The sequence below is a fragment of the Thalassophryne amazonica genome, chromosome 3 (assembly GCF_902500255.1).
Source record: "Thalassophryne amazonica chromosome 3, fThaAma1.1, whole genome shotgun sequence".
In the NCBI taxonomy this organism is placed as follows: Eukaryota; Metazoa; Chordata; class Actinopteri; order Batrachoidiformes; family Batrachoididae; genus Thalassophryne; species Thalassophryne amazonica.
Genome location: NC_047105.1, coordinates 116,765,148 through 116,780,552, shown reverse-complemented (window position 1 = coordinate 116,780,552; position 15,405 = coordinate 116,765,148). Strand labels below are relative to the sequence as shown.

At 39.8% G+C, this 15,405-nt stretch overlaps 1 protein-coding gene across 1 annotated transcript in view; it reads right to left on the bottom strand.

The window, feature by feature from the left end:
• Nucleotides 1-1,265: 1,265 nt before the first annotated feature.
• wnt7aa (wingless-type MMTV integration site family, member 7Aa) overlaps nucleotides 1,266-15,405 on the bottom strand; it is a 65,320-nt gene continuing 51,180 nt past the window's right edge. The window contains exon 4 of the mRNA XM_034167368.1: nucleotides 1,266-2,146. Coding sequence (XP_034023259.1) covers nucleotides 1,667-2,146 — 480 coding nt within the window. The 3' untranslated portion in view covers nucleotides 1,266-1,666. The remainder of the gene's footprint in view (nucleotides 2,147-15,405) is intronic.

The window sequence follows — 15,405 nt, the reverse complement described above, 5'->3', positions numbered from 1 at the left end:
AGCAAACCAAAGTGAGATGTTTCACTGGACATAAACCACAGTAACAGACATTTCAGCACAACATTGTTGTATTTCATCAAGTGAAGAACAAGGCACATTAGTTCAACAGTGTTTAGGAATCATTCTTTCATAAAGAGACAGTAAATAAATAACACCATATTTTATAAAAATAATCTCTCACAAAATATATTCTATCAACCAACATCAATGAGAATTTATGTCTGAAAGAACGTTTCCTCCTTGTAGTTTCAAATTAGCATTAAGATTCAGTAAACAGGATGTGATACAGAAAAATAAGTATCAAAAACACAGAACAGAGAATCAGTAGTTTAATGTCTGCAAGCTGCATCGTCCCAAATGTTGAATTCTCTTGACTTCAGTTCTGACCTAGTGTGTGGTTTCATACATACTATCAGTGATCATTTTCAGTTCCAGTGTTTCACTTGGTTTAAAAACAGTCATTAAGGGCCTAATTTACTAAATGTGTAAAAATGTGTGCAAACTCCATGGCAACCGTAAATTAATTTTCATGTTGAGCTACTGTACTGTGATCAGCGCAGACACACATAAACCTGATTGAGCCATTCTCCGTGAGCTGTTTGGGTCTGCATTTCTTTATTTTCACTAAATCGTTTTTAACATAAAAAACACCATGATTATATAGTGATTTATAATGATCTACTTTGAATTAAATGAAACTTAAATAGTTACATAAAATTAAATTTGAAATTTATCATGTCTTTCTATGTAATAGAAATACAAGTATAAAGTCCTCTGTGTGTCTGTCTGGCACAAAAGCTGTGTGCAACAATGCACAAGAACTGAGAGCAGTGGTCAGGACTGTAGACAGTTCCTTCCTTGGACAGTCGTGGGCAGGCATACATAAAGGTTTGTCATTCTGTATCCTGTCCTCTATGATTATGTGACAGTGAAGAGAATATATTGTGCCAAATTTAGACTTGTGCCAAACATTGCACACTTCTCATGACAGGCACACTCATTTTTGATTTGGAAAATGTACAGTAAATGATATTTTTGTATTGTGTTTGTGCATACCTTCTAATGGATGACTTAATTCAATTTTGCACTTAAAGCATGCACACAATGGCTATGTCATATTACTTATTTTAGTAAATCACAAGCCAAATTTTCACCAACCCAATGCACTAAAGTTTGGAATGCTCATGCAATTTTGCATTCGTTATATAGGATCTTAGTAAATCAGGCCCAAAATGTTTAATGTTTTAAATCTGGCTTTTTTTCCCTCCAAAATACAATCCAAGACATTTACATCATCTGAATACATTACTGCATTTACTCAACACTGAATTCTTAAAAACAATCAGTAGTTTTGCCATTAAATAAATTAGTAGTCTTAAAAAAAAACTGCTTGAGGTGAGGCGCTACGGCCAAAAGAAGCTGGGGGCAGGAAAAGGCAGTCAACTCTTGAAAAGCTCATCAGCGGTTTAGTGACGTCCAGTGTGGCTGCAGATGTCCATTGGCATCAAGACGAGGAGCAGGAAGCGGTTGTCGACATCAATGAGCTCAAATATCACAGTGATGGCGTCTCTCCACAAAACTGTGTATTACAGAACCCTTATTCTGAAATATAGAAACAATCTGCGCACGTATGCACATATTTTGTGCACAGATCCAATAAATATTTCTATTTACAGGTATACACCTCTGTCCTCTCGCTGCACGTGTTGCATCTGACGTAGCAACACCACAGGAACTTACAGTTGCACTGCCAAACGCGAGAGTACTGGTGCGTGTTATATCCTCGCCCGCAGCACATCAGATCACAGCTGTTGGGCTGCTGAGCCGTCCGGTTGCACAGGCGACCCTGCGTTCCCATGCTGCCCGTCAGAGGGTCGGCTTCGCAGTAGTTGGGCGACCTCTCAATGTAGACGAGCTCAGTGTCCGTGGGTTTACGATAGGAGTGAGGTTTCTTGATCTTCAGGAAAGCTGGGCGCTTGTTGCGGCTGGCTCGGACCGGCTCCACATGCACAGCCTGATTGTACTTGTCCTTGAGGATGTATCCCAGCTGACGGAACTTTGGGAGCGTTGTCCAACACGTCTTTGTGGTGCAGGAGCCAGAAACACCATGACATTTGCACTCCAGACGTACGTTCCTTTCCAACATCTGCAACAAAGAGGAAAGGTTCAGACAGACGAAAGTACCAAAGCTTTGGTGGACGTCCTTCTGAAAAAAGCAAATAATGGGTCAGATCTGGACGACAGACAAACTGCCTTTACTGGATGATCGTTCACTTGACACGCATGCCTTGAGTTGTACCATTTGTACCACTGATTTATAACAAATGAGTTTTAGCAATATGGCATGTGCCGTTCAAGTTTTTCCCCTGATCGCAAAGCATTAAATATTGAGTGGCTGCCAAAAGTTTGTACTGATCCCATGGATCCCATCTTACTGTCCAGAGCAAATCCAAAATTGAGAAACGAGTTTGATACGCCATGAAAATTACTGGCAAGAGAGAATATCCCTCTTTAAAAACTATTTTCGAAACCTCTGTCTTGGCGCAAGCTAAAAACATTCTTAAGGAGCCTTCCCACAAACGTTTCAGCAAATATGAGCTTTTGCCATCAGGGAAACAGTATCGGGCTGTCAGGTATAAGAGTAAAGTAAGTCCCTTCGGCTGCTCCCTTGTTTGCACTTGGGGTTGCCACAGCAAATCCAAGGTGGATCTGCATGTTGAATTGGCACAAGTTTTACACCGGATGCCCTTCCTGACGCAACTCCACATTACATGGAGAAATGTGGTAGGGGTGGGATTTGAGCAAATATGAGCTTTTGCCATCAGGGAAACAGTATCGGGCTGTCAGGTATAAGAGTAACGGATTTAAAAATTCTTTTGTTCCTTTGTCTATTACTCTTTTTAATAAATCTGGATAGTACCTACAGATGCAATACTGGACGTTGAGGGGTCTCCCTGAAGACTATGTAAGGATTAAACAATGAGAAGCCGTGCATTATACGGTTTGAATGCACGACGCGGAGTCTAAAACACCACAACGCGAAGCAGAGTGGTGTTACTCCGCCCCCCTCTCTGCTTCGTGGAGCTGTGGCCAACTCCAGCACCGTGCCCCTGTCTGGTGTATGGAACTGCGGCCAACTCTGGCAACAGGTCCACAAACTACACTCTCTGTTTTGATGCGGAGTGCTCTGGCAGCCCACAAGGGTAGAACCGTTCTCTTCTTCCTTCCCGCCTTCATTCTTGTCCAGTTCATCCGATGTTAAATCTTTACGCCGTTGCTTTTGCTGTTCTTCTCGTTTGCTCTCCTCTTTCCATTCCTCAAACGTTTTATTTTGGCCAAAAATATTAAAATTCACTTGGAAATCCATGTTTTTTCGCATTTCTGTCATTTACCTGTCAAAACACAGCCAATCTGTGCCAAATGATTTGCGCTTGCTATGGTGACGACCACAGCGGAGTGATTATAACAAGTGACTTAACTCGCTGAACTACGTGTGCGTATACATGAAAATAATGCACCCCCCAGTTAGACATGGAATTCTCACTGACCATGGTATAAGTCATTTTAACTGACTGATTCCTGTGTTCCCGTAATTGTATTTTTTGTTCTTGTTGTTGTATGATTGTATGTGTTTTTACTATTCTAACCACAGCATTGCAATCCCAAGACAAATTTCCCTTGGGACAATAAAGTTAGCCTTGAACCTTGAACCTTGGATCCAAGATGTTCTGATTCAAATTCAAAATAAAACCGCTCATTTTTTATGACATTATCCATCTGCTCTCCAAATTTCAGCAGCATCCTCTCACAACACAGATCTAAATGTTGCTATGTGACAAACATTGTTCTGGAACTTAATTCCAGCAGATATCACTTATTTTGTGGAATATAATTTGTTCACCAAATTTCACTGAAATCGGTTAAATACTTTTTCAGCTGTCCTGCTAACAGACAAATGCCCTGAAACCAATACATCCTTGGTGGAGGTAAGAACTGCACATTCATGTTTGAGCTACTGGCAAAAGTGATCAAATAAGCACAGTCTTAACAAAATAAAGAAAATAACATGTATCTCTGCACCTGGCTTCACATAATCACAAACATAAATGTTACATACAGTCCCCTCCAAAAGTACTGGAACAGCAAGGCCAGCTCCTTTGTTTTGTTTTAGACATTTAGGTTTAAGTTAAAAAATGAATATGAGAGAAAGGGTCAGAATTTCAGCTTTTATTTCCCAATATTTACATTTAGATGTGTTACACAACTTAGGACATATCACCCTTTGTATCAGACCACAACATTTTTTAGGTGAGCAAAATAAAGGAAAAAAAAATATTCTTAAAGTAAAGCAAGATGTCCGCTAATCTGGATCCAGATCAACTCCAAAATTCAGTGGATGTCTTCCATGGCCTAATATCTATCTGTGGTGCAAATTTGGTGAGAATCCGTTAAGTAGTTTTGATGTAATTCTTCAAAGCCTATGTAAAGTGAAATTTGATCCAGAATCCAGATCTGGATCACCTCCAAAATTTAATCTGTGGTGAAAACTTTGTGAGAATCTGTGAAGTAGTTTTGACATAATCCTGCTAACAGTAATCCTTCAAAGCTGGGGGCAGCAAGCAGATTTTTGTTAATAATCAGCTGCCATGAATTGTGCCCAGCCTTGTTTGGGTGCCGGGTCTGAGCACACTTTGAAACAAGAGCAATCAGAGGTTTCTGATGTCCGCCAATCTGGATCACCTCCAAAATTCAGTGGAGTGTTTCGTGCCCAAATATCTATCTGTGGTGCCAATTTGGTGAAAACCCCTGAAGTAGTTCTGATGTAATCCTTCAAAGCCCATACAAAGTGAAACTTGATCCAGAATCCAGATGCGGATCCAGATTACCTCCAAAATTTAATGGAGTCTTCCTTGGTCTAATATCTATCTGCGGTGAAAATTTTGCCAAAATCAGTGCAGTAGTTTTGACGTAATCTTGCAAGCAGTCAGACAGACAGACAAATAAATAAATAAACACCAATGATTTTATTATGTCCTTGGCGGACATAACAGCATTTAATATTTGGTGGCATAATCCTTGCTTGCAATAACTGTCTCAAGCCTGCGACCAATGGGCATCACCAAACATTCTTGCATTCTTCATCTGTGGTGCTATTCCAGGCTTTCACAGCATCTTCTTTCTTCAGTTGTTGTTTGTTTCAGGGGGTTCTCCCTTCAGTCTCCTCTTCAGGAGGTGAAATGCATGTTCTACTGGGTTAAGGTCAGGTGATTGACTTGGCCAGTCTCAAACCTTCCACTTTTTTCCTCTGATGAAGTCCTTTGTTTTGTTGGCAGTGTGCATTGGGTCATTGTCGTGCTGCATGATAAACGTCCTCAGTTTATATGCATTTCTCTGTAAATTAGCAGACAAAATGTTTCTGTACACTTCTAAATTCATTCTGCTGCAACCATCATCAGTTACATCATCAGTAAATGTTAATGAGCCTGTTCCAGAAGCAGCCATGCAAGCTCAAGCTTGTATGCTTTGGATTACATGCAGTTAGTTACTTTCTTTCTCCACACTTTGGCCTCACTTTTTTTTTAGGGATTAATCTTGGTCTCATCAGTCCATAAAATTGTGTTCCAGAACGTTTGCGGCTCATCTCTGTACTCCTTTGCAAATTCTAATCTGACCTTCCGATTCTTACTGCTGATGAGTGGTTTGCATCATGGCCTCCATGTTTCTGCTCTCGGAGTCTTCTTCGAACTGCGGATTGTGATACCTTCACCCCTGCACTGTCAAGGTTGTTGGTGATGCCATTTACTGATGTTTTTGGGGTTTTTTCACAGCTTTTACAATATTTCTGTCATCTGCTGTTGTTTGGCTAACCTGTTTGATATCTGCTGCTCTTTACACCAGTAGTTACTTTCTTTTTCAGGTCATTCCAAATTGTTGTGCTGGCTATACCCAATGTTTGTCCAATGACTCTGATTGATTTTTCTTCTTTTCTCAGCTTCAAGATGTCTTGCTTTTCTCCCACAGACAGCTCTCTGGTCTTCATTTTGGTTTATCCTTATTAACAAGAAATGCAGTCTTTTCAAACTTAGACTAGTCATGCAGAGCTATTTAATGTTGGAACAATCACCCTAAAAGGCAACACCTGTCAGTCACAGGTTCCAATAGTTTTGCTCACTTGAAAAATGAGTGGGTTCAAGCAAAGGGTGGTATGTCCTTAGTTGTTTAACACAGCTAGATGTAAATACCAGGAAATAAAGATGAAATTCTGAACTCTTGTCTCATAGTCATTGTTTGATCTTAAACCCTAATGTCTTCAGTGAACAACAAAAACAAAGGAATCGGCCTTGCTGTTCCAATACTCTTAGAGGAGACTGTAGGTCTGAAGTTACACATCATTTCTAACTACTTTCTATGTGTTTTATAATGAGCAGGAAACAAACCTGTGTTCACAGTCAAACACAAATAGTTCAACAGGTTGAGACAAAAGTTTTCAGGCATTCCAAATGATTGTAGGCATTCCAGAGAGCTCAGAGCAGCAACAATATTTCACCTGACAGCTTGTAGCTAGCTATATGCCATTTTAAAAATGAAAAATGAGCCTCAAAAACACAGCCAGTGAATGAAAGAAGGGCTGGTCCATAGGTATTTGGACAGTGAACATTCATAATTTTGTCTCTGTACACGACTACGGTCTAAGATATATTCAGAGACTTGAAAATGTTCATTGTATCCATCCTTTGTCTTGTCTAAAGAAAACTGGCTGCAAAAGTGATGATTTGTGTCAACAATAATCCTTACATTTAGTTTTTTCTGATTACTTATGGCCTGTGAAAATAGAAGGACTGTGTATAAAATGGCTGTAATTCCAAGATGCTTAAATAAACGTTTGTTAAACCCATTCAATTAAAGCTGAAACTCTGTGCTACAAACATCTTGATGCTTTCATTTCAACTTGCACAGGAATAAATACAAAAACTGTGTCAATATCCAAATATGTACATACCTGATGGTATGTACTCAATCAATCAATCAACATTTATTTATAAAGCGCTTTACAGCACCGACTGGTGTCCAAAGTGCTTAACATTAAAAACACAAATTTACAAAATAAAACACATATAAAATAAAATTTTAAAACAACACATAAAAAAAAAAGAACATAAAAATAACAGAACATGTCACCTCCCCACTAAGTGTTAAAAGCCAGTTTAAATAAATAAGTCTTTAACTTAGATTTAAAAAGTGCTAGGTCAGGAATAGTACGTAACTCAAGAGGTAGCTCATTCCACAGTCTGGGGCCAGCTACCTTACTGTTTTAATCATTTAGCAGCAATGCAAAACCTTCAGCTATTATTAAAGGTGTACGGCCTTTGGTTTTAAGATTTAAGTCACAAAAAAAATTCTTTGGCACCACTATCATTTTATTCCTTAGCATTTAAATAAGGGATTCATATGATGATAATAATGATAATAATAATAATAATAATAATAAATAAATAAATAATAATATATTGCAAATATGATCAAAATTCATGCTGTCTGGAAACTAGAATTTTGACCCCTGATGGGTTGAAATTAAAGTAATCAGACACCATGACCAGCATTTGGTAGTGACGTCACAGATCACATGGTAGCTTATCTGCGCAAGGATGCTGGGAAGGACACGGCGACTCCCTATTGGAATAAAGAAAGGCAGCATGTCAGCTGGCTGCTCGCTTGAACAAAATAAACCAAGATGGTGGGAAATGCTCAGAAACAGCTTATTTTTGTATCAATCTAGTATGTTTCTCGTATATTTTGTAAATGTTAGCAAGAAATAAACATTTCTAAATCTAAAAATGCTTTTGTTGAAACCAGACAAGACCTCTGAAGTGATTTACGTGACATCTTAAGGATGTCAGGGTGCATGCCATGAGAAAGCGGCTCAAGATAGTGGGTCAGGTCACAGGTAATGTCAAAACCTCATGCGCGCATAGACGTGCTTCCTCCTGCAGTTAGTCTTCATGATGGCATTAGAAGGAAAAGGCAATATTCACCATGGATTCTGCCAGGAAATATATGTTCTCTCAACATGTTATAAAAATAAAACATTATAATGCTTTGATTTCAGCAGAAACTAAATTTTGTCCATTTTGTGAAATTTAGAAAGTCATACAGCTTTAAAATGCTGCAGCACAAATAGTGCAAGTAACCAAAAGGTTAAGAGTCACAGCTGTAGGAACTAATAAAGTACAGGGTGACCCAAAAAAACAGAACCCATAAAAATTGTAATAATTTGTAGGATTTATTACAATTTTTTACAACTTTTTCTTTTATTACTTTGCATAATAGTCAGATTCTTTCAAAATTATGCTCCAAATGGTATGATTTGTTGGCAAAACAGGCCTCCAGGCAAAATGCTTTTTTCTTGGTTGACCAGGACATGTTGGGGAAGACGATTCTAACAACAGTATTAGTGGATGCTCTGAAATATTTTAAATTTAATTAAACTACAACACTGAAGGACATACAGTAGTGTTCAGAATAATAGTAGTGCTATGTGACTAAAAAGATGAATCCAGGTTTTGAGTATATTTCTTATTGTTACATGGGAAACAAGGTACCAGTAGATTCAGTAGATTCTCACAAATCCAACAAGACCAAACATTCATGATATGCACACTCTTAAGGCTATGAAATTGGGCTATTTGTTAAAAAAAAAGTAGAAAAGGGGGTGTTCACAATAATAGTAGTGTGGCATTCAGTCAGTGAGTTCATCAATTCTGTGGAACAAACAGGTGACCCGTATTTAAGGATGAAGCCAGCACCTGTTGAACATGCTTTTCTCTTTGAAAGCCTGAGGAAAATGGGACGTTCAAGACATTGTTCAGAAGAACAGCGTAGTTTGATGAAAAAGTTGATTGGAGAGGGGGAAACTTATAAGCAGGTGCAAAAAGTTACAGGCTGTTCATCTACAATGATCTCCAATGCTTTAAAATGGACAAAAAAAAACAGAGACGCGTGGAAGAAAATGGAAAACAACCATCAAAATCGGATAGAAGAATAACCAGAATGGCAAAGGCTCACCCACTGATCAGCTCCAGGTTGATCAAAGACAATCTGGAGTTACCTGTAAGTGCTGTGACAGTTAGAAGACACCTGTGTGAAGCTAATTTATTTGCAAGAATCCCCCGCAAAGTCCCTCTGTTAAATAAAAGACATGTGCAGAAGAGGTTACAATTTGCCAAAGAACACATCAACTGGCCTAAAGAGAAATGGAGGAATATTTTGTGGACTGATGAGAGTAAAATTGTTCTTTTGGGGTCCAAGGGCCGCAGACAGTTTGTGAGATGACCCCCAAACTCTGAATTCAAGCCACAGTTCACAGTGAAGACAGTGAAGCATGGTGGTGCAAGCATCATGATATGGGCATGTTTCTCCTACTATGGTGTTATATCGCATACCAGGTATCATGGATCAGTTTGGATATGTCAAAATACTTGAAGAGGTCATGTTGCCTTATGCTGAAGAGGACATGCCCTTGAAATGGGTGTTTCAACAAGACAATGACCCCAAGCACACTAAACGAGCAAAATCTTGGTTCCAAACCAACAAAATTAATGCCTCGCAGATGTGAAGAAATCATGAAAAACTGTGGTTATACAACTAAATACTAATTTAGTGATTCACAGGATTGCTAAAAAAGCAGTTTGAACATAATAGTTTTGAGTTTGTAGCGTCAACAGCAGATGCTACTATTATTGTGAGCACCCCCTTTTCTACTTTTTTTTTTTTTTACTAATAGCCCAATTTCATAGCCTTAAGAGTGTGCATATCATGAATGCTTGGTCTTGTTGGATTTGTGAGAATCTAGTGAATCTACTGGTACCTTGTTTCCCATGTAACAATAAGAAATATACTCAAAACCTGGATTAATCTTTTTAGTAACATAGCACTACTATTATTCTGAACACTACTGTATTGAATAATGCTTGCATGGGCGGGGTGTTACGTGCTGGAGTCCAATGATTTGGGTGTCTTTCTTTGTGAGGAAGCTTTAATTTAATTATTTAATTTAATTAGCTTATAATGTGCCAAATCACAGCAAAAGCCATCTCAAGGCGCCTTACATAAAACAAGTCAACATAAAATTGAATAAATAATTAAAAATGAATAAAAAATTCAAATACATAAATAAAAACAGAAGTAAAAGAATAAAACAAATAAAAATAAAAACTATCAATAAGAATGAGAATTAAAAATAGGTTTTGAGTCTTGACTTAAAAATGTCCACAGACTCAGACTGCCTCACGGTCCCAGGAAGACTGTTCCACAGGGTGGGTGCACGATACGAAAAGGCTCTTTGACCTGCTGACTTTTTCTTCACCCTGGGAACACAGAGAAGTCCCGCATCCTGCGACCACAAAGCCCGGGCCGGCACGTAGAGTTCCACCAGATCACCCAGATAAGATGGCGCCAGTCCATGAACAACCTTATAAGTCAATAACAAAACCTTAAAATCTGCTCTCACAGAGACAGGGAGCCAGTGCAAAGATGCCAAAATGGGTGTGATATGTTCAGACGTTCTGCTACATGTCATAAGTCTGGCGGCAGCGTTCTGAACCAGCTGAAGACCCCTAATGCTGGACTGTGGTAACCCTGATAATAGAACATTACAATAATCTAGTCTAGAAGAATCAAAAGCATGAATCAGGGTCTCAGCATCAGCCATGGACAGGATGGGGTGGATCCTCGCTATATTTCTCAGATGGAAAAAAGCAGTCCTAGTAACATCCCTGATGTGGAGGTCAAAATACAACGTGGGATCAAAAATTACCCCAAGGTTCCTCATTTTGTCCGTATGACATATGACACAGGAACCCAGGCTGAGCGCCAGCTGGTCAAACTGATGCCGATGTCTCGCTGGACCAAGAACCATCATTTCAGTCTTATCGAAGTTTAAAAGTAGGAAGTTACTAGACATCCAACTTCTCACTGATAGAAGACAGTCCTCCAGGGATTTTATGGGAGTGAGCTTTCCCGCAGTTATCGGCATGTACAACTGAGTATCATCAGCATAACAATGAAAGCCAATCCCAAAACTCCGCAGTATACGCCCAAGGGGTGCCACATACAGGGAGAAAAGCAAGGGGCCTAAAACAGATTCCTGTGGAACCCCAAATCTCATGTCAGCAAGGTCAGAGGTAGTGCCATTATACAAGACACATTGAGAACGACTGGACAGATATGACGTCAACCAGGCAAGGGCACTTCCAGTAATCCCAAAAAAATTCTCCAACCTACTGAGCAAAATATGATGATCCACGGTATCAAACGCAGCACTGAGATCTAACAACACCAAAACCGTAGTGGTGTCTGAGTCCATTGCTCGCAGAAGATCATTCACAACTTTAGTGAGCGCTGTCTCTGTGGAGTGATATTTCCTAAAAGCAGACTGCAGCGGCTCAAAAAGATCATTCTCAGTAAGGTGGTCTATGAGCTGCCATGAAACCACCTTTTCTAAAATTTTGGAACAGAATGATAGATTTGATATCGGCCTGTAATTTTTCAATACACTAGGGTCAAGATTAGATTTCTTAAGTAATGGTTTAATCACTGCTGATTTAAAACATTTCGGAACAGATCCAGAGTTTAATGACAGATTAATAATTTCCAGCACAGTCGGCCCAAGAGTGGGCCACAGGTCCTTAAACAATTTTGTTGGTATGGGATCAAATAAACAGGTTGTGCTTTTTGTAGACGCCACAAGTTTCGTCAGCACGCCCAATGAAATACTATTAAATTCTGTCAATCTAGGTAACACCTCAATGGTAGCGCCCACCTCCAAAGCAGGTTTTAATGGCTGGGCCAAGGCATGCTGAGATATGCTCAGCCTAATATCTTCTATTTTCTTCTCAAAATAATCCAAGAAATCCTGTGCTGAAAAGGGAGAACGACTAACAGGTGGCTGCCCGTGAATAAGAAATGTGACCGTGTCAAACAAAAACTTTGAGTTGTTTGTTTTTACTGATCAAATCCGAGTAATAGGTCCGCTTCGTGGCCAGTAGTGCATGCTTATAATCTAAAATAGCATCCCGCCACACAAGGCGGAACACCTCTAATTTGGAATAACGCCATTTCCGTTCCAAACCTCTAGCCTTCTGCCTGAGGTCACGCAAATAATCACTGAAGCAAGGTGACTGTGCCTTAGGGGAGGGTGTGACCTTAAAAGAGGAGGCGCAATCTTATCAAGTGTAGTTTTAAGCGTTAAATTTAGACTATCCGCGAGGCTGTCCACTGATTTAGCATTCTCCAGATTCAAAGCTAAAATATCAGGTAGTCTGGCCTCAAGTTCAGTCATAGTTGAGGGTTTAATACGAGGTGTCTTTCACCAACCTCGTCTTTGCAGATGGTGTTATAATCTTTGTGCAAGCAATAAATTCCACAATTGCAGCATTTGAAAAGTTGAGTGAGGAGTTTGAGTGTCTGTCTGCGTTATTGACTATTCTGGATCAAGACTAAAATACAGGCTTTTAATGACTTCCTGGGATCAATCATAAAAAGTGTACCTGTATGTGTTTAAAGTGTGAAAATTGCTGAGCGCTTCACTTGTGTCAGAAATGGCATCCATGTTTCTGGGAGTTGGGCCTGTAACATTGAGAAACAGTAGGGAAGTGCTATTGGAGTCATGAGGTCACTTGACAAAGGTGTTTGGTGATGCCTACACCTTTGCAGGATACTGAATGTCCAATCTCGAAGGTTATACAGTTGCAAGACTCTGATTCTAATGAGTGACTTAAGATAATGACTAGATATTTTTGGCACAAAGTCTCTCCCCAGAATCTTTGGGCACCACTGAAATGACTTTGCCAAATGAACAGTTACTCATGGAGTCTCAGATAAAACGTCTCATGGAAAAGTCAATTATTACCCACATGGTGTACTTCCCCAAAAATGAACCAGCATGCAGATGCCCCATCCTGAGGAGCTGAGCAACTTGAACAAGCAAAGGGGTTACTTTCAGGAGGTGGGGATGGACCGGTGGTGTGTCTGGGTGGCTGCCAATCGGGCCCAAGGGTGCTTCTCTAGTGTAATGGCTGTTGTGATGCACACTACCTTTGCATACTCCTGGACCTTAACCAACCAAAAATAAAAAAACAAGCAACAACAGCAGTTCAATTACATGATCTCTACTTCTGTAAAGATGCAACTACCAGTGCAAGCAGTATTGGCAATTAAAATCATAAAATAGTGAAAAAAATATATAAAAGGTTGGTTTTTGGCATGCTTTTGCAGTTGTTGATCTTATTTGTGACCACTTTTTTCCTCCAAATGTTATGTAGCGGCTTGCTCACAGAGTTGTTGTGAAAGCTTGAAAGATATCTAGCTGCTGTTTGGCAGTGCTCAGGTACACATGTGTGGAAGGTGTTGAGAGAATAAGCCTTTAAACAGCAGCTCTGGATGTTGCTGACTTAAAACTGCATGTGAAAGTGGCGGGTCATTTTGCAGCATTTTCCTTGTTGCATGGGTTTCTGTTTTCAACATGTGCTTCATTACTTCACTGAGCACATTTCTCATGACTGTGTTTGAGCTGTTCTGTTGTAAGAACAAATGTATTAATTAATAAGTGCGTGTGGTAACTAAAGGGACAACTTTACTCTGCACATAGAGCCATTTAGAGAATAAACTGGTGAATAGCCTTTTCAGGCTCAGAGTGGAACGCTTCGTCACATCTAGGAAGCCAGCCAGGGTATTCCCTCACTGTCTCTTGGTGAATGACATCCACAAACCCTCCTTCCTGCTCACTGAGTGGGAACCCTTGTTGGCATAAGTGAAGCCTCACCCAACTTTTTAATTATTTGGCTCCCGTGTGCCCTCAGACTTTCTGGAGTCTCGTGGGGTAATTGTCAAAAGCCTTGGATGCATACAGCTTAGTGTGGTCATGCCCTGAGACCTGAAAACATTTAATTCACAGAGTTCAGTGAAGTGAAATCCCAGTGAAGCTGCCATTGTTTGTACAACAGAACTCTTATAAGCCTCCTGTGGCACCTTATACTTCATTGTTAATTCTTCTCAAGAAATTGTAAGGTAGGCACGCAAAACACACGCTGACTTCATTCTGAATTAAACATGAAAGTCGTACTACAATAATTACAGAGGTATCCGCTTTAGTAAGTGCATATTAAAAGATTCACACACTGTATCAAATTGTCACCGATACTAAACCTCAAGTATGAAGCCTGTCACTGTGACACTGACAAGAAATCTCTCAAAGCAAATATACTTCACAAATTCCAGTTATTAATTTACTCAACTTCCTACATGCAACTTTTAGACAGATTTATTCGTACTCGTGCAATGTTTTATCAGTATGCAATAATAAGGATTGGCTAACAGTGCCACAAGACATTTCTGTTAGTTTTTTGTTGTTTTTATTATTTATTTATTTATTTTTATAGCATGCCGTGGTAAACAATAGCCACAAGAGGCACTATCAGGTCATGAACTGATATAGGCAGCAAAGCACTATATTCCAAAAGGGCCAGACATCCCAGTGCAGAAATGAAATAATGAAGAGTTTATAAAGACTGTAAGTAACTGTACTAATCTCGCTCACTATGCCATCTGGGAGTCTGTTCCAGAAACAGACCACAGCGTGGATGAAGGTACTGCCTGTGGAGGAAGTTCTTGAAAGTGGTTTAGTGAGTGGATGACTTGACATCAATACGCGAGTTGCACGTCTGATCACATACAGCTGGGGAAGTATTCTCTTCAGGTCAGGTGTGCATCTTGTGGAGAACAGCAATAACGGCCAGCAGATGTCTGTGTCTGGATGGTGTCACTGAGGTGTCCAGCTCTTGCTGCAAGGTTGGAAATGTGCTTGGTCCAAGTGAGTTTGTCATGAATGGTAACTACCGGGACTTCTGGCTCATCATTTTCTGCCAATTTGATGTTGCTGAAGAATAGATCTGACCCTGCTGGATTCCTCTTTCCAGAGAATGTTAAGGTTTTACACTTTGCTGCATCAAAAGCCACTTTGTATTTGTTTGATCCGGGTCCCAGTTGAGGCCTGCAATTGCTGCACTGCTGTCATCACCTGTTCTGATCATACAGTATAAGGTGGAGTCGTCCGCATGCAGATATAGGGTGTTCTCACACTCCTCTCACAGGTCATCACTGGAAAATGAGAAGAACTGTAACTTAACTAACCTTAATGTTCCAACAGTTTGACCAATTTAAAAAAAAAAAGAAATGGATTACGAGAAGTCATCCATCCATCCATCCATCCATGCAAGGATCATGGGGAGCTGGAGCCTATCCCAGCAGTCATATAGTGTGAGAGCATGGAAGGCCACATATGGACAAACACATTCACACTCGCATGCACACCTATGGTCAATTTTAAAGTTAACAGTTCACCTAACCTGC